Source organism: Chiloscyllium plagiosum, unplaced genomic scaffold, assembly GCF_037043375.1.
Source record: "Chiloscyllium plagiosum isolate Xiang-an unplaced genomic scaffold, Cpla_swu_hap1 HiC_scaffold_34, whole genome shotgun sequence".
NCBI lineage: Eukaryota > Metazoa > Chordata > Chondrichthyes > Orectolobiformes > Hemiscylliidae > Chiloscyllium > Chiloscyllium plagiosum.
This window is the reverse complement of record NW_028270172.1, coordinates 24,377,331-24,392,380: the sequence shown is the minus strand read 5'-3', so window position 1 is coordinate 24,392,380 and position 15,050 is coordinate 24,377,331. Positions and strand designations below refer to the sequence as shown.

Below are 15,050 nucleotides of genomic sequence, written 5' to 3'. Positions count from 1 at the left end.
CTAACACATTTCTCTACTAATACAGATTTGCTTCAGTTCCTCTCTCTCTCTCTAATCCCCAGTGATGTTCCCCATCATTTCTGGTATGTTATTTCTGCTCTTATGTGTGAAGATAGAAGTTCAGTTTTAGTTGAATTCATCAGCCATTTCTTTGTTTCCAATTATAAATTCCCCTGTTTCTGATTGTAAAGGACATATATTAGTTCTCACCAATCTTTTTCTCCTTACTTCCCACCTTGGGCGACTGTCTGTGTGGAGTTTGCACATTCTCCCCTTATCTGCCTGGGTTTCCTCCGGGTGCTCCGGTTTCCTCCCACAGTCCAAAAGATGTGCAGGTTAAGTGAATTGGCTAAATTGCCTGTAGTCTTAGATGTAGAGGAATGGGTCTTGGTGGGTTGCTCTTCTGAGGGTCGGTGTGGACTTGTTGGGCCAAAGGGCCTGTTTTCTCACTGTAAGTAATCTAATCTAATCTGACCTTCAGAAACTTTCACAGTCAGCTCTATGTTCCCTGCAAGCCTACTTTCATACTCTATTTTCCCCTTCTTAAATCAATCCCTTGGTCTTCCTTTGTTGACTTCTAAGCTGCTTCCAAACCTCTGTTCTATCATTTGTTCTTATAATTTGTATGCTTTTTATTTAACATTTAGTATGATCTCTAACTTCCATGGATTAGTCATTGTTCTCTTTGCTGTTTTGAGCCAGACAGTATAAACAATATTTGTAATTCACCCATTCACTCCTTGAATGTGAACCATTGCCTATCCATGGTCATTCTTTCAGTAAGATTTCCCAATCAATCATAGCCAACTCATGCATCACACTGTCGTAATTTACCTTATCAAGATTCATAACCCTAGTCTCAGAATTAGCTACCTCACTCTCGATATTGGCAGAGAATTCTATCATATTATGGTCCCTCATTCCCAAATGGTTTACAACCACATTACCAATTATTACTTTCTCATTGCATAATACCCAGTTTAAGATGGCCTATTCTGTAGTTGCTTCCTCAACTTATTGATCCAGAAAACCATCTCATATATGCTCTAGAAATTCCTCTTCTATGGTATTGTGACTAATTTGATTTACCAATTTAATGCAGCTTGAAGTCACCCATAATTGCAGATATCTGCATCTCTGTTTTCCTACTTAACACAATTCAAAATGTCACCATTGTAGTTCGGTGGTCCAAACCCCCTACTAATTGTTTCTCAATTCTAACTATATAGATTCTACATTGTCTGTGTGAGCAAATACCTTTCTTAATATTGTGTTTATACCCTCTTTAACCAGTAATGCAACTCTACTGCCTTTTCTTTTTTAATCTGACCTTCCTAAATACCGAATATCCCTGGGTGTTCAGTTCCATACCTGGTCACTCTGTTGCCATGTCTCTGTAATCCCAATTATATCATACACACTTACATCTATTTGCATGATTAATTTATTGACTTTACTTTAATTTTTCTGCGCAAGTCTTAAGGCACAAAGCCTTAAGACTCGTCTTTTTAATGTTCCTTGTCCCATTCCGTCCATTTTTACTGTAGCCTTGTTTTATTCTGGCCTTTGATTCTGCTGCCTATCATTTCCCTTGATCCCCTTTCTGTCGTTTTGTTGTTACCCTAGATTTCTATTCCTCTGACTCCTTGGATAGGTTCCTAACCCCCAGCCAATTTAGCTTAAACCCTCTCCATCCACTCTAGCAAATACTCCCCCTAGGGCATCAGTCCCAGTCCTGCCCAGGTGTAACCTATCCAGTTTGTGCTCGTCCCACCTCCACCAGCACCAGTCCCAATGGCCCAGGAACCTGAAACTGTCCTTCTCATACCATTTCTTTACAAAGTCATAGAGTCACAGCATAGAAACAGACCCTTTGGTCCAACCAGTCCACACCAACTATGTTCCCAAACTAAACTAGTCCCACCTTCCTGTACTTGGCCCATATCCCTCCAAACCTTTTCTATTCATGAACTTATCTAAATGTCTTTTAAATGTTGCATCTGAAACTGCATTCACCACGTCCTGTGGAGGTTCATTACACACATGAACCAATCTCTGTGGAAAGAAAAGTTGCCCCTCTTGTCCGTTTTAAATATTTCTCCTATCACTTTAAAAATATACCCCTTGGATAAGGAAAAGACCCTTGATATTCACCCTATCTGTGACCTTCATGATTGTATAAGCCTCCATACGATCACCCATCAAGCCCTTATGCTCCAGTGAAAAAAGTCCCAGCCTATCCAGCCTCTCCTTATAATTCAAACCCTCCATTCCCCAAACCATCAGGTAAATCTGTTCTGAACCGTCTCCAATTTAACAATATCCTTCCTATAGCAGGGCAATCAAAACTGCACACAGTACTCTAGAAGTGGCCTCACCAATATTCTGTTCAATCTCAACATGGCAGCCCAACTTCTATACTCAAAGGTCTAAGCAATGAAGGCAAGCCTCCATCACTACCCTGCCTACGTGTGATGCAAATTTCAAGAAACTATATACCTGAATCCCCAGGACTGTCTGTTCTACAACCTACCCAGGGCCCTGTATAACTGTATAACTCGTGCCCTTGTTTATTTCACCAAAATACAATGCCTCGTATTTATCCAAATTAATCTCCATCTGCCACTCCTCAGCCCATTGACCTAATTGATCAATCTATGAGTTCATACCATGTTTCCTGCTATTTCTACACTGACTAGCCATGGCACTGATAATAATCCTGAGATTGCTACCTTTGGAGTTTCTACTGTTCAGCTTACTTCCTAACTTCCTATACTCTGCTTTTAGGACCTCATCACTTTTTAAACCTATGTTTTTGGTACCAATGTGTACCACATCCGCTGGATGTTCACCTTCCACCCCAGGAAAAGTATTCCTACTATCCATCCATTCCATTCCTCTCATAATTTTGTATATTTCTATTGGGTCACCCCCCCCCCCCCCCCCCCCCCCCCTCAGTCTCCAGTGCTCTAGTGGAAATAATCCAAGTTCTTTTGCACCCTTTCCATAGCCTCCACATCCTTCCTATAGTGTGGAGACCAGAACTGCACACACAGTACTTAAAATATGGCCTAACTAAACTCTTGCACAGCTGCAACATGACTTGGAAACCTTTATACTCCATGCTTCCACCGATGAAGAAAAGCATGCCATGCACCTTCTCCAACATCTTATCCACTTGTGTTCTGGCTTTTAAGAGCTATGGTCTTGAATCCCAAGTTCCCTCTGTATGTTAATGCTCCTAAGGTCCTTGTCATTAACTGTATACTTTTCTCTTACATTTGACTTCGCCAAAATGCATCACCTCACAGATTAAATTCCACCTGCCACTTCTCCACTCAAATTTCCAGCTGATCTATATCCAGCTGTATCCTTTGACAACCTTCCTCACTATTGACAATTCACTCAATTTTCGTGTTGTCTGGAAATTTACCAATCAGATCACTTACATTTCATCTAAGGTATTTCTATATATTACAAGCAATAGAGGTCCCAGCACTGATCCTTGTGGCACATCACTAGTCATGGGCCTCCAGTCAGAAAATAAAAACCCTCCACAGCTACCATCATGTATGACCAAGCTAACTTTGTGTTAAATTTGCCAACTTACCATGGATCCTATGTGATCTAATTTTCTGGACCAGCCTACCATGAGGGATCTTGTCAAATGCTTTAGTAGAGTCCATGTAGACAGCATCCACTGCACTACTCTCACAAATCACCTTTATCACTGCCTCAAAAAAACTCAATTAAATTTGTGAGACAAGACTTCCCCTGATAAAAGCCATGCTGACTATCCCTAATTCTTCCCAAAGGTGAATAAATCTTGTCCCTAGAGTATTCTCCAATAATTTCCCTACTACTGATATAAGGCTGAGTAACCTATAATTTCCTGGATTATCTCTGAAACTTTTCTTAAACAAAGGGACGACATTGGTTATTCTGCAACATTTTGCGATCTCACATGCAGCTAAAGAGGATACAGAGATACCTCTCAAGCCCGCAGCAATCTCTTCCCTTCCTCTCCTAATAACCTGGAGTAGATCCCACCAGAGCCTGGGGACTTACCTACATTAATGTTTTTCAAGACATTCAGTATCTTTTTTTCCCAATTCATTCATGGAATGTGGGTGCCTCTGTCTAGGCCATTTATTGCCCATCCTTAATTGCCCAGAGGGCAGTTAAGAGTCAACCACATTGCTGTGAATCTGGAGTCACATGCAGCCCAGATCAGATAAGGTTGGGAATTTCCTTCCATAAAGCACATTACTGAACCAGATGGGTTTTCCCAACAGTTGACAATGGTTTCCTGGTCATTATTAGGTTCTTAATTCCAGATAGTGTTTTTTAATGTTCAAATTCCACTGTCTGCCATGGCAGTATTTGAACCCAGGCTTCCAGAACATTACCTGGGTCTCCGGATTAACAGAGATAATACCACTAGGCCATTGCATCCTGAATCCCCTTCCTTCTTCTTAATATCAACATGCCCTGGACTATAAAAATACTCCTCCCTAATCTTACCATCATTCATGTACTTCTCCTTGGTGACTACCAAAGCAAAATACTCATTAACGACAACCCCATTTCCTCTGGCTTCACACAAATTCCCTCCTTTATCCTTGAGTGGACCTATCCTTTCTCTAGCTACCCCCTTGCTCCTTATATATGTATTAAATGCCTTGGGATTCTCCTTAATTCTACTTGCCAAGAACATTTCATGGTCCCTTTTAATCCTCCTAACTTCTTGTTAAAGTTCTTTTCTGCTTCCTTTAGATTCCTCAAGAGTCTTGTTTGGTTTCAGTTTCCTTTAGATATGCTTCCTTTCTCCTTTTGACTAAACTTTCAATATCTCTTGTCATTCAACGTTCTGAAATCTTGTCATTCTTAACCTTTCACCCTCGTAGGAATGTGCTGGTCCTGAACTCTGACCAAGTGTCCTTTCAAAGATTCCCTCATGTCTGATGTGGATTTACTCTCAAAGAGCCGCTCTCAATCTAATTTCTCTAGTTCTTTCTTGCCTTGTGATTTAATTAAAGGATATAAATTTAGCATCAGTGCAGAAGTATAAAAAAATTGTTCACCAAAATAAAAACGACAACTTTGGAATTTATTGAGGTATGTTACAATTGTGTATCTACTTGTACTATTATTACAAATGTAATGACTGATGGTTGTACGGTATGAGCACAATGCTATGAAATCAGATCAAGTCCTAATATGGATTTCTTACTCATATTAATACAACCTTTACATTTTTTTGTGTTATGACAACAGGGCTTGAAGATTGTGGAAGTCCCAATGCAATGAAACTATGTGTTTTTAATTTACATGCTTTATATAGAATATTATGTGTTGTAATAAAATATAATTTAGCCAAGGTTTTCTGTTTCTGTGATTGCCATCTCGGAAACCTACTGTGCGTTAAAATAAATTAGAGAATCAGAGAGAGCGATGAATGTAGAAGTGAAAACTCCATCCTTGTAGTGTTGGATAAATGCAATGATTCCATTTAATTTCATCACACAACACTAAATCTTAATTCAATCCACCTTGTAAATGCTTGTGTAATCCAAATTATTGACTTATTCTCTCCTTTAGTTTTTCATCTGTCTGAGAAAGTCACCTTGGTGGTACCAGAAAGCATTCTGCTGATTGTACTGGGCCTCATCCTGGGAGGAATTGTCTGGGCCGCTGATCACACTGCCTCCTTCACTTTAACACCAAATGTCTTCTTCTTCTACCTCCTGCCACCAATCATACTGGATGCTGGATATTTCATGCCCAACCAACAATTCTTCAGGAACATTGGATCAATTCTAATGTACGCCATCATTGGAACGGTTTGGAATACTGTAACAACTGGTCTCTCCCTCTACGGTGTCTACCGGACTGGTATTATGGGTAAGGGCAGAGATCCAAACTGCAGTTTTTCATCTACAACTGAATTGAGACCAGGGTTAAATATAGATAGCAATTGTGGCTAACTGAAGCATAAAACGGAGTTTTAGTTTTTATTCTTGTTTGTGTCTTGCCACAAGTTCTGTACATTAGCAGGGTTCTATCACGTGAAACTACTATAGTTGCATCAGACTCTGGAGAGGCATTTCCTCAACATTCTGATGGCCCTGCTGTCTTTATTTCCTGTATTCTGAGCAGGAGAGCAAGGATACCTCCAAGATGAGGCACTCTCCTGGTCCCTAACCTACCTGAGCAGCATCGACCTCCCCCAGCGACGCTGCCACGGTTCCAGAGCTGTAGGCCTTCTGTTTGGGTGCCTAGATCATATATAAGGTGGCAATATAGAAGCTTGGAATATAGGAGACCACCTCCTGGAAGATTGTGACACTTCTTTGCACTTCTTTCTAGTGCGGGATTAGACCTCCCATTTGGGCCTGACTTTGGAGAACAGCCTAATGTTTCAGGCCATTGATCTTTTAGCTGAACTGGAAAAAGGGGTGCAACCGATTTTAAGCAGGTACAAAGGATTGGGGAGGGGATGAGAGCAAGGTCATGGGGAACATGTGTGATATGGTAGAAGATAGAAGAGATTAAATCACGAAAGGAATTATGATGCAGAGCAATAGGAGTTGGTAATGGGACAAGTTAAGAAATGAAAGATGTGTCAAGATCAGTGTAAACATGAAAGGCAGAATTATCACCAGATTTTCTTATTTCCATTCAAGAGGGCATTGATTTAACTTCTCAGGTGAGAGACCCAATATACATAGCACCTCTGATAAGAACAGGATATCCCAAGTTGCTTTATAACCAATGGAATATGTATGGAATGTATTGTAGTAAAGGAAATGCTGCAGCCAATTTAGCAATCTGACAATGATCAGATGATCTTTTTTTCATAATGTTGATAATAGAATATTATATAGGCTGGGAAATTGGGAATAACTCTCTTGTGTTTCTGCCAATCATTACCGTGGGATTGTTTATGTGCACCTGAGAAGACAGACAGGGCCTTGGATTTAATGCCTCACCTGAGACAAGGCACACAGGTCTGACAGCATAGCGTTTCATTAGGATTGCACAGACAAATCCTCCATGGTTCTGTTATCAATTCTCTTAAACAAAGCCTGAAACCAGCATTACTTAACAAGACTGGCACAACTGAGCCAAGGCTGACAGTAGTTAAGACCCAACAGCAGTTGCTGGAAATTTCAACCAAAACCAAAAATAAACTGGAAGTATTCAGCAGGTCAGGTGGCATGTGTGGAGACAATCAGAAAGTTGACACTTCAGGTCAGTGAATTTCATTTCAGAATACACATCCATATATAGACTCTTGGCCCCACCCTCTCAAGCAACACCAACTCTATCCCAGAGTTGTTTTGTTCACAGTTTTATTTTTTCCCTTTATCTCATCTGCTGCTTTAACAAAAATCCTCTAACTTCCTTTCAGAAGTGATTGAGTTCTGACCTGTCTTGCTCTGAACTTGCAATTTCTCAGATCCAATCCTGACATTAATGTTGGTGTCAAACTCACTGCAAGTGTAATGCCATGTTTGTCTGGTATATTATACTCTACCATGCAAAGGCCCAATGCCAACTCTCCAGCACTTCATCCTACCTCTCTTGCAATATGACCCCACCACAGAACATCCCCACACCTGTCACTGATATCACCATCTCGGGTACCTTCCTTCTACATCTTCTGATGTAATAGACCACCAATCCTGAACACGTCCATCTCAAAATCCATATGTAAATTGACCTTTTGATCAGCTTGTTCCTACTCTGCTAAGCTGGTGTTTATCTATCTTGATTCTGATTAGATTAGATTCCCTACAAGTCCACACTGACCCTCCAAAGAGCAACCCACCCTTCGGCCCAACAAGTCCACACTGACCCTCCGAAGAGCAACCCACCCAGACCCATTCCCCTACATTCATCCCTGACTAATGCACCTAACACTACGGGCAATTTAACATGGCCAGTTCACTTAACCTGCACATCTTTGGACTGTGAGAGGAAACCGGAGTACCCGGAGGAAACCCAAGCACACACGGGGAGAATGTGCAAACTCCACACAGACAGTTGCCCGAGGCAGGAATTGAATCTGGGTTCACTGTGAGGCAGCAGTGCTAACCACTTTGCCAATGTGCCACCCAATTTTATTTTACCTACCTTCCTAACTACATAATCGACTTTTCCAATGTCTGACATCACTTCAGCAGTTTCCTGTTTTCAGGCACTAACTGTCTTCTCTGCACAATGAATGTCGTTTCCATAGTTCCTCCATGGCCTCTCTGTGTCCCTAAATGACTCAACCTTCCAAAATCTCTGGAGGTCTCCAATTCTGTCCCTTTGCACAATTCCTGATCTCCTTCACTAAAGCTGGCCAGGTCTTCTGCTGCCCCCAGTTGATTCTGGAATTCCCTCTCTAGACTTTACCATCCCACTCCAAACTCCTTTTAAGTCACTCTTTAGAATGTAATGTTTTGACCAACCATTTGGCCATTTCTCCGACTGTTGGTTTATGTGGCTCAGTGGCTCGAGTGAGGTGTTATGGAAAGTTTTACTGCATCAAGGTGCTATATAAATTCATATTGTTTCTTATCCTAGGAATGGCTGAGAGCTGACATTCTTTGTGGTTTCCATTTGGTTTGCAGGAAATCTTGATGCTGGCCTCCTGGAATTCCTCCTGTTTGGAAGTGTGATTGCTGCAGTTGACACAGTCGCTGTGTTGACTGTGTTTGAAGAGATTCACGTGAATGAAGCATTGTTTATCATTGTCTTTGGAGAATCTCTGCTTAATGATGGAGTCACTGTGGTACGTTCACACTGGCATTTAACTTTCTTCATTGCTTATCCTGTTTAGTTTGGTAATGAAGGGAAGTGTTTTGATTTGCGCAAACACATTTTTCAGTTTGGATATAGATATATTGTCACAGATGTGTGAGATTAGATCAAAAGTCATTATTTAAAAATTCATTCTTGGTCATTGCTGGCAGGAATGGCATTTACCGTTCATCTTTAGAAGATGGTGGCCTTCTCTTCAAACTGTTCCAATCCCTGTGGCATTTTTTGTAACAGTTTGATACAACTGAGTGGTCTGATACCAGGCCATATTAATTTCAGTCACATAGGTGTGGGACTGCAGTAACATATAGGCCAGATCAAGTAAGAATGACATGCCTTGTAGCCTAAGTAACCCAGTTGTTCCTGTTTTTAGACATTCCAACAACATCATGGCAGATTTTACAGATAGAAGCTAGATAGTTTCCAGAATTTTGTAAAACTGAATTTAAACTGATTTGAGTTTTCATTCTCTGAGTTATAAGTGCAGTACCATAACTACTACATAGCCATATCTGGGAGTTAATGTGAGGAGGCAATGGCCTTATGGTATTATAGCTGGACTGTTAATCCAGAGACCCAGGTTATGTTCTGGACAGCTGGGTTCAAATTCTGCCATGGCAGATGGTGGAATTTGACTTCAATAAATATCTGGAATGAAAGAGTCTACTGATGTCCAAGTATCCATTGTCAAGAAAGACCCATCTGGTTTGCTAATGTCCTTTAGGGACCTGCCATCCTTACATGGTCTGGCCTTTGTGTGACTCCAGACCCACAGCAATGTGATCAACTCTTACTAAAGTCACAAGTCACATGCACCAAGTTATAGTCGAAAAGCTTTATTTGAAAGCAAATGTTTTCGGAGCAATGATCCTTTGTTAGACTATAACCTGGCGTCGTGTGACTTCTGATTTTGTCCAGGCCAGTCCAACACTGGCACCTCCACATCCTACCCTCTGGGCAATTAAGGATGGGCAAAAAATCTTGGCCTAGTCAACAATGCGCTCATCCCATGAACAGATTTTCTCATGTCTTAAAATTTTCTGGTATGGTACATTTCACAAGTGGATTTGCTTTTTCTATCAATTATAGATGTGATTTTCCCAATAAATTGTGTTGATGTTATGGAATAAAAAACTTCAAATTTGCTCACAGTTCCAAGGGAAATGTATCAACAGCTGGTTGCTGTATAAAGATTATTGGTACTTTACATAGACTTGCATCAAAACTACTAAGTATTGAATGCCCACCTATTGACTATCTCACGATCTCTAAGTGAGATCAATGCTAGCTTCTGTTAAATTGTGAGCAGTTTTGTGTCAGATCAATCTTTTAGCACAAATCATAATTACAAAGTCCTTTTTTGTCCAGTCATTCCTAAGGTCACTTAATTTGTCTGTTGCCACCGGAGTTAGAATGATAGTGGAGTTATTGACTGACCAAAAATTAATCACTAACAGTTAGTTTACAAAAGAAAAACTGTCTGAAGCTGACAGTTGTGGGGAATGTGGAATACAAGTTACTTATTGCTCCCAAGTGTGCTACATGAACCACATCTCCCCTCAAAGTGCAGGAGTCCTGTAGAACCTATTGTCAAAAAATAGTGAAAAGAGTTGATAATCTTTCTGTGACCTTAACTAATTAGAAATAAGGGTTGCTGCATCTGAGCATATGCCTGGAACTTTCAGCACGTGATCTCCAGCCTCCACTGAGTGCCTGAGTTGTCAATTCTCACCACACACTAAATCAGCTGATATAAGGCAACAAGAAATAGGAACAAAGTAGGCTAGTCACCCCAAAATTGTGTTCTGCCATTCATTAAGATCATTGTTATAGAGTCATAGAGTCATAGAGATGTACAGCATGAAAACAGACCCTTCGGTCCAACTCATCCACACCGATCGGATATCCTAAATTAATCTAGTCCCATTTATCAGCACTTGGCCCATATCCTTTAAACCCTTCCTATTCATGTACCCATCCAGATGCCATTTAAATGTTGTAATTGTACCAACCTCTATTACTTCCCCAGGCAGCTCTTTCCATACACTCACCACCCTCTGCAAAAGATTGAAAACGTTGACCCTTAAGTCTCTTTCATATCATATCCCTCTCACCTTAAACCTATGCTCACTAGTTTTTAATTCCCCTCCCCTAGGAAAAAGACCTTGGCTATTTACTCTACCCGTGCCTGTCATGATTTTATAAATTTCTATAATGTCACCCCTCAGCCTCCGATTCTCCAGGGAAAATAGCCCCAGCCTATTCCGCCCCTTCCTATTGCTCTGACCCTCTAACCCTGGAAACATCCTTATAAATCTTTTCTAAATGCTTTTAATTTTCACAACATTCTTCCTTAGCAGAGAGACCAGAATTGAATGTAGTATTCCAAAAGTGGCCTAACCAATGTCCTGTACAGTCACAACAAGACCTCCCAACTCCTATACTCATGACACTGATCAATAAAGGGTATAGATTTGCTCGCTGAGCTGTAGGTTTGATATCCAGACGTTTCATTACCTGGCTAGGTAACATCATTAGTGGCGACCTCCAAGTGAAGCGAAGCTGTTGTCTTCTGCTTTCTATCTATATCTTTGTCCTGGATGGGGTTCCTGGGGTTTGTGGTGATGTCATTTCCTGATCAAAAATCTACCTTAATCAGCCTTAAGTTTATATGACTCTGCTCACACAGGAGGCTGGAAGAACATAGCAAGCCAGGCAGCTTCAGGAGCTCGAGAAGTCAACGTTTCAGGTGTAACCCTTCCTCACCTGAAATGTTGATCTCTCCACCTCCTGATGCTGCCTGGATTGCTGTGTTCTTCCAGCCTCCTGCTTGTCTACCTTGGATTCCAGCATCTGCAGTTTGTTTGTCTCACACAGGTCTCTGCGGCAAGGAGTTCCAAAGGCACTCAACACTCTGAGAGAAAAAATATTTGACTCTTAAGTGTCTGTCATATGGCCTCTTTTTGTTTACTGCCAACATTTTTATGACTAACAACTAAAGGTATTCAAATAAAATTGGGTGGGGAGAAACATACAATTTTAGTTGACACCACCTATGTTTCTTCCTCTTGGGTTTACTGAGAGTCTGGATCTTTAATTCTTGGACACTTCAGGATGATCTTACAGGCCTTTGCAGTGCAAGCACAAAATTGACTTAACATTTGTTTTACTTACACCATTACGTTCTGAATACTATAGACCAGCTAATTTATCTTTACTGACAACATTCAGGACTTGGAAAACTAAAAATAGCATTGTTTGCAACCTATGGGGAGCACACAAATCAGCACAGATATACGAGGTGGTGCAAAAGTAGTAATTTATCTCAGGAATCTGGTTACCATGGTATCAGAATGGGTTCCAGTAAGTTGTGGAAATGAGCTGGCCAACCAATGAGGGGTTTAGTATGGTATTGTATTTACACATTGCCATGTTCCCAGTTCAAATATACAAACTGAAGTGATTTCAATAACCTCTCAGTAGTGGTGAGACACATAATATTTGGATTTAATAATTAAACCAGACTTTCAGAAGAATTGGGTGGAATATAGTTTACAACATAATGGATTTTTGTGTATAAATCCTTCTTCTACACTTGATAGTGGTGTAGTGTTTAATGAGTTCAAGTTTAATAGATGTCATTGTTAAGTGAATGAAGTTCCTCTTTAAAATTACAAGGAATTAGTGTAACAAATTGCCTGTGCCGGAGGAAGAATGGGTTATGGGTGGAATCTGGTACGGGTCTGAGCAACAAAGGCATACTGAGGTAGTATTGGACTAGATTGGAGAGGTCTGTCTTCATGTTCAGAGCATCTCACTGCAGTCTTTATAATTTTGCTGAGCAGCAAGGTGAGCTTTTCACTAGGCAGCAGTGAAATAGATCAACAGAGGCAGGTATCTTGTCCCCAAGTCTCCTTTTATTTACAGTGTTTGATTTTAGTACTGCCTCATTCAGAGTCAGATACCAGAGTGTCAGCATCTCTGACTCCCACCCTTTTCATATGTCAGCCAAGGCTCCCTAATTGGGCCAGATTAACAGCCCAATCAGGATACTCATATTCCATAAGGTCCAGCTGTCTGACCTAATTAAAATCACCACAAGCAGCAAGTTGCCACTTAAGGAGATGTTATACATCTCTATTAATACCACAAATTGTTAAATGCACCAATTGTTGATGCACAAGTTGCATCATTGAATATTCAGCGTTCTATCTTACCAGACAAGCCAGATATCAAGAAATCTTGACAGGCGAATCAGAGTGGGTATCTGGGGAATTCAGCTTGCCACTGACTATGTTGAGCTTCCAGGTTGCTCAGGAACAAATAATACCTCAGGGCACTGATACAGAGGACAATGCACCCCTCAAAAGACATTGACATCTGACATTTGCCAACTCTCCCATGACTATCATGGCACTTCTTTGATCCACTTGCAGGCTACTGAGGAAGCACAGAATTGTATTGTCGGGTACCACTGGCAACTGACAGTGAAAGGCTGCAGCAGGGACACTTTGCAAGCACAGGTGGGCATCAGCTTGCACATTGGACCAGGTTGCATCTCAAGACTGCTCACTTGCTCTTTTACTGCATATTCACTCGATGCCTCCCTGCAGCCTTGCTCCATCCATGCCTTCCCTTGTCTTGCCTTGCCATGCCATGCCCTGTCTGTTAGCACATTGGTATTGGAGTTTCTGATTGAACCAAACTGATGATGCACTGCCTTTATTGCCATGCTCTTTTGCACAGATACACAGAAAGCTTGCTTATCATACTTATCTTTCAGGATCTATCTGAGTTGGGCGTTTGAAATCAGTCAGAGGTCTGGAGTGAATACAGACCTAGGTGTGCATCTGTCAGTCATTTAACGTGGTGAGGGCAGTGCAGGAGAGAGAGAGAGAGAGAGAGAGAGAACATGCATAGTTACTGCCTTTGCTGGGAAACTTAACAAACAGTGAATTTCACAACAAATCTTGGAGGAACCGGTTTGGGTGAAGTTCACAGCACAGAATCAGATAAGTTAATGTTGTTTTAAGTCTGTCCAAGAGAAAGGCTGTATTAGTGAGTACAGTGGGTTCTTTCTTGATTATATGTTTTGGAGATAAGTCTCTTGATTAAACTTAAAATATAAGTCATAGCTATTAATTTAACCTGGGACAGTGTTTGTAGAGGAATAAGACGGTGTTATTTTCTGGGTCTGTAGATTGTGAAGCAGCAAAAATGGCCTTTGCAGTGGTATGTACTTCTTGTCAGATTAGATTAGATTACTTACAGTGTGGAAACAGGCCCTTCGGCCCAACAAGTCCACACCGCCCCGCCGAAGCGCAACCCACCTTTACCCCTTACCTAACACTATGGGCAATTTAGCATGGCCAATTCACCTGGCCTGCACATCTTTGGACTGTGGGAGGAAACCGGAGCACCCGGAGGAAACCCACGCAGACACGGGGAGAATGTGCAAACTCCACACAGTCAGTCACCTGAGGCGGGAATTGAACCCGGGTCTCTGGCGCTGTGAGGCAGCAGTGCTAACCACTGTGCCACCGTGCCGCCCACCGTGGGAGTTTAAAGAGAGTTTAAGGGTTACTGTGGATTATATCTGCCATAAATGCTGTTGGATGCAAATCTTATCAGATTGAGTGGATTGATTGGAGAGACAGATAGAAGCGATGAGGAATTTGCAACAGCAACAGTATGTGATGGATGGCAGTTATAGGAAGGGGGGAATGTCTCAGATACAGTCACATAGATGGGTTAACTCCAGGAAGGGTAAGAGAAGTCGGCACCTAGGGCAGGAGTCTTTTGTGGATATACCCATTTCAAAGAGGTATGCTGTTTTGGAAAATGTAGGGGGTGATGGATTCTCAGGGGAACGTAGCAAAGTTTCTGGTATTGAGACTGGCTGTAATGCAATGACACATACTTCGGCTTCCAAGAGATCAATTGTTTTAGGGGATTCTGTAGTCCGAGGTACAGACAGACATTTCTGTGTCCAGCAGAGAAAAAGTAGAATGGTGTGTTGTTTCCCTGGTGCCAGAATCAAGGATGTCTCAGGGAGGGTGCAGAATGTTCTCACGGGGGAGAGAGACCAGCAAGAGGTCATTGTCCACATTGGAACCAATGATATAGGAAGGGTAAAGGTTGAGATTCTGAAGGGAGATTACAGAGAGTTAAGCAGAAATTTAAAAAGGAGGTCGTCGAGAGTAGTAATAACTGGATTACTCCCAGTGAGCTAGTGA

At 41.4% G+C, this 15,050-nt stretch overlaps 1 protein-coding gene across 2 annotated transcripts in view; it reads left to right on the top strand.

The window, feature by feature from the left end:
- Positions 1 to 15,050, top strand: part of LOC122564453 (sodium/hydrogen exchanger 3-like) — a 126,527-nt gene that overhangs the window by 51,076 nt on the left and 60,401 nt on the right. For both annotated transcript variants that reach the window (XM_043719351.2, XM_087978549.1), the window contains exons 2-3: positions 5,602 to 5,904; positions 8,625 to 8,785. In XM_043719351.2, the coding sequence (XP_043575286.2) occupies positions 5,602 to 5,904; positions 8,625 to 8,785 (464 nt within the window). The remainder of the gene's footprint in view (positions 1 to 5,601; positions 5,905 to 8,624; positions 8,786 to 15,050) is intronic.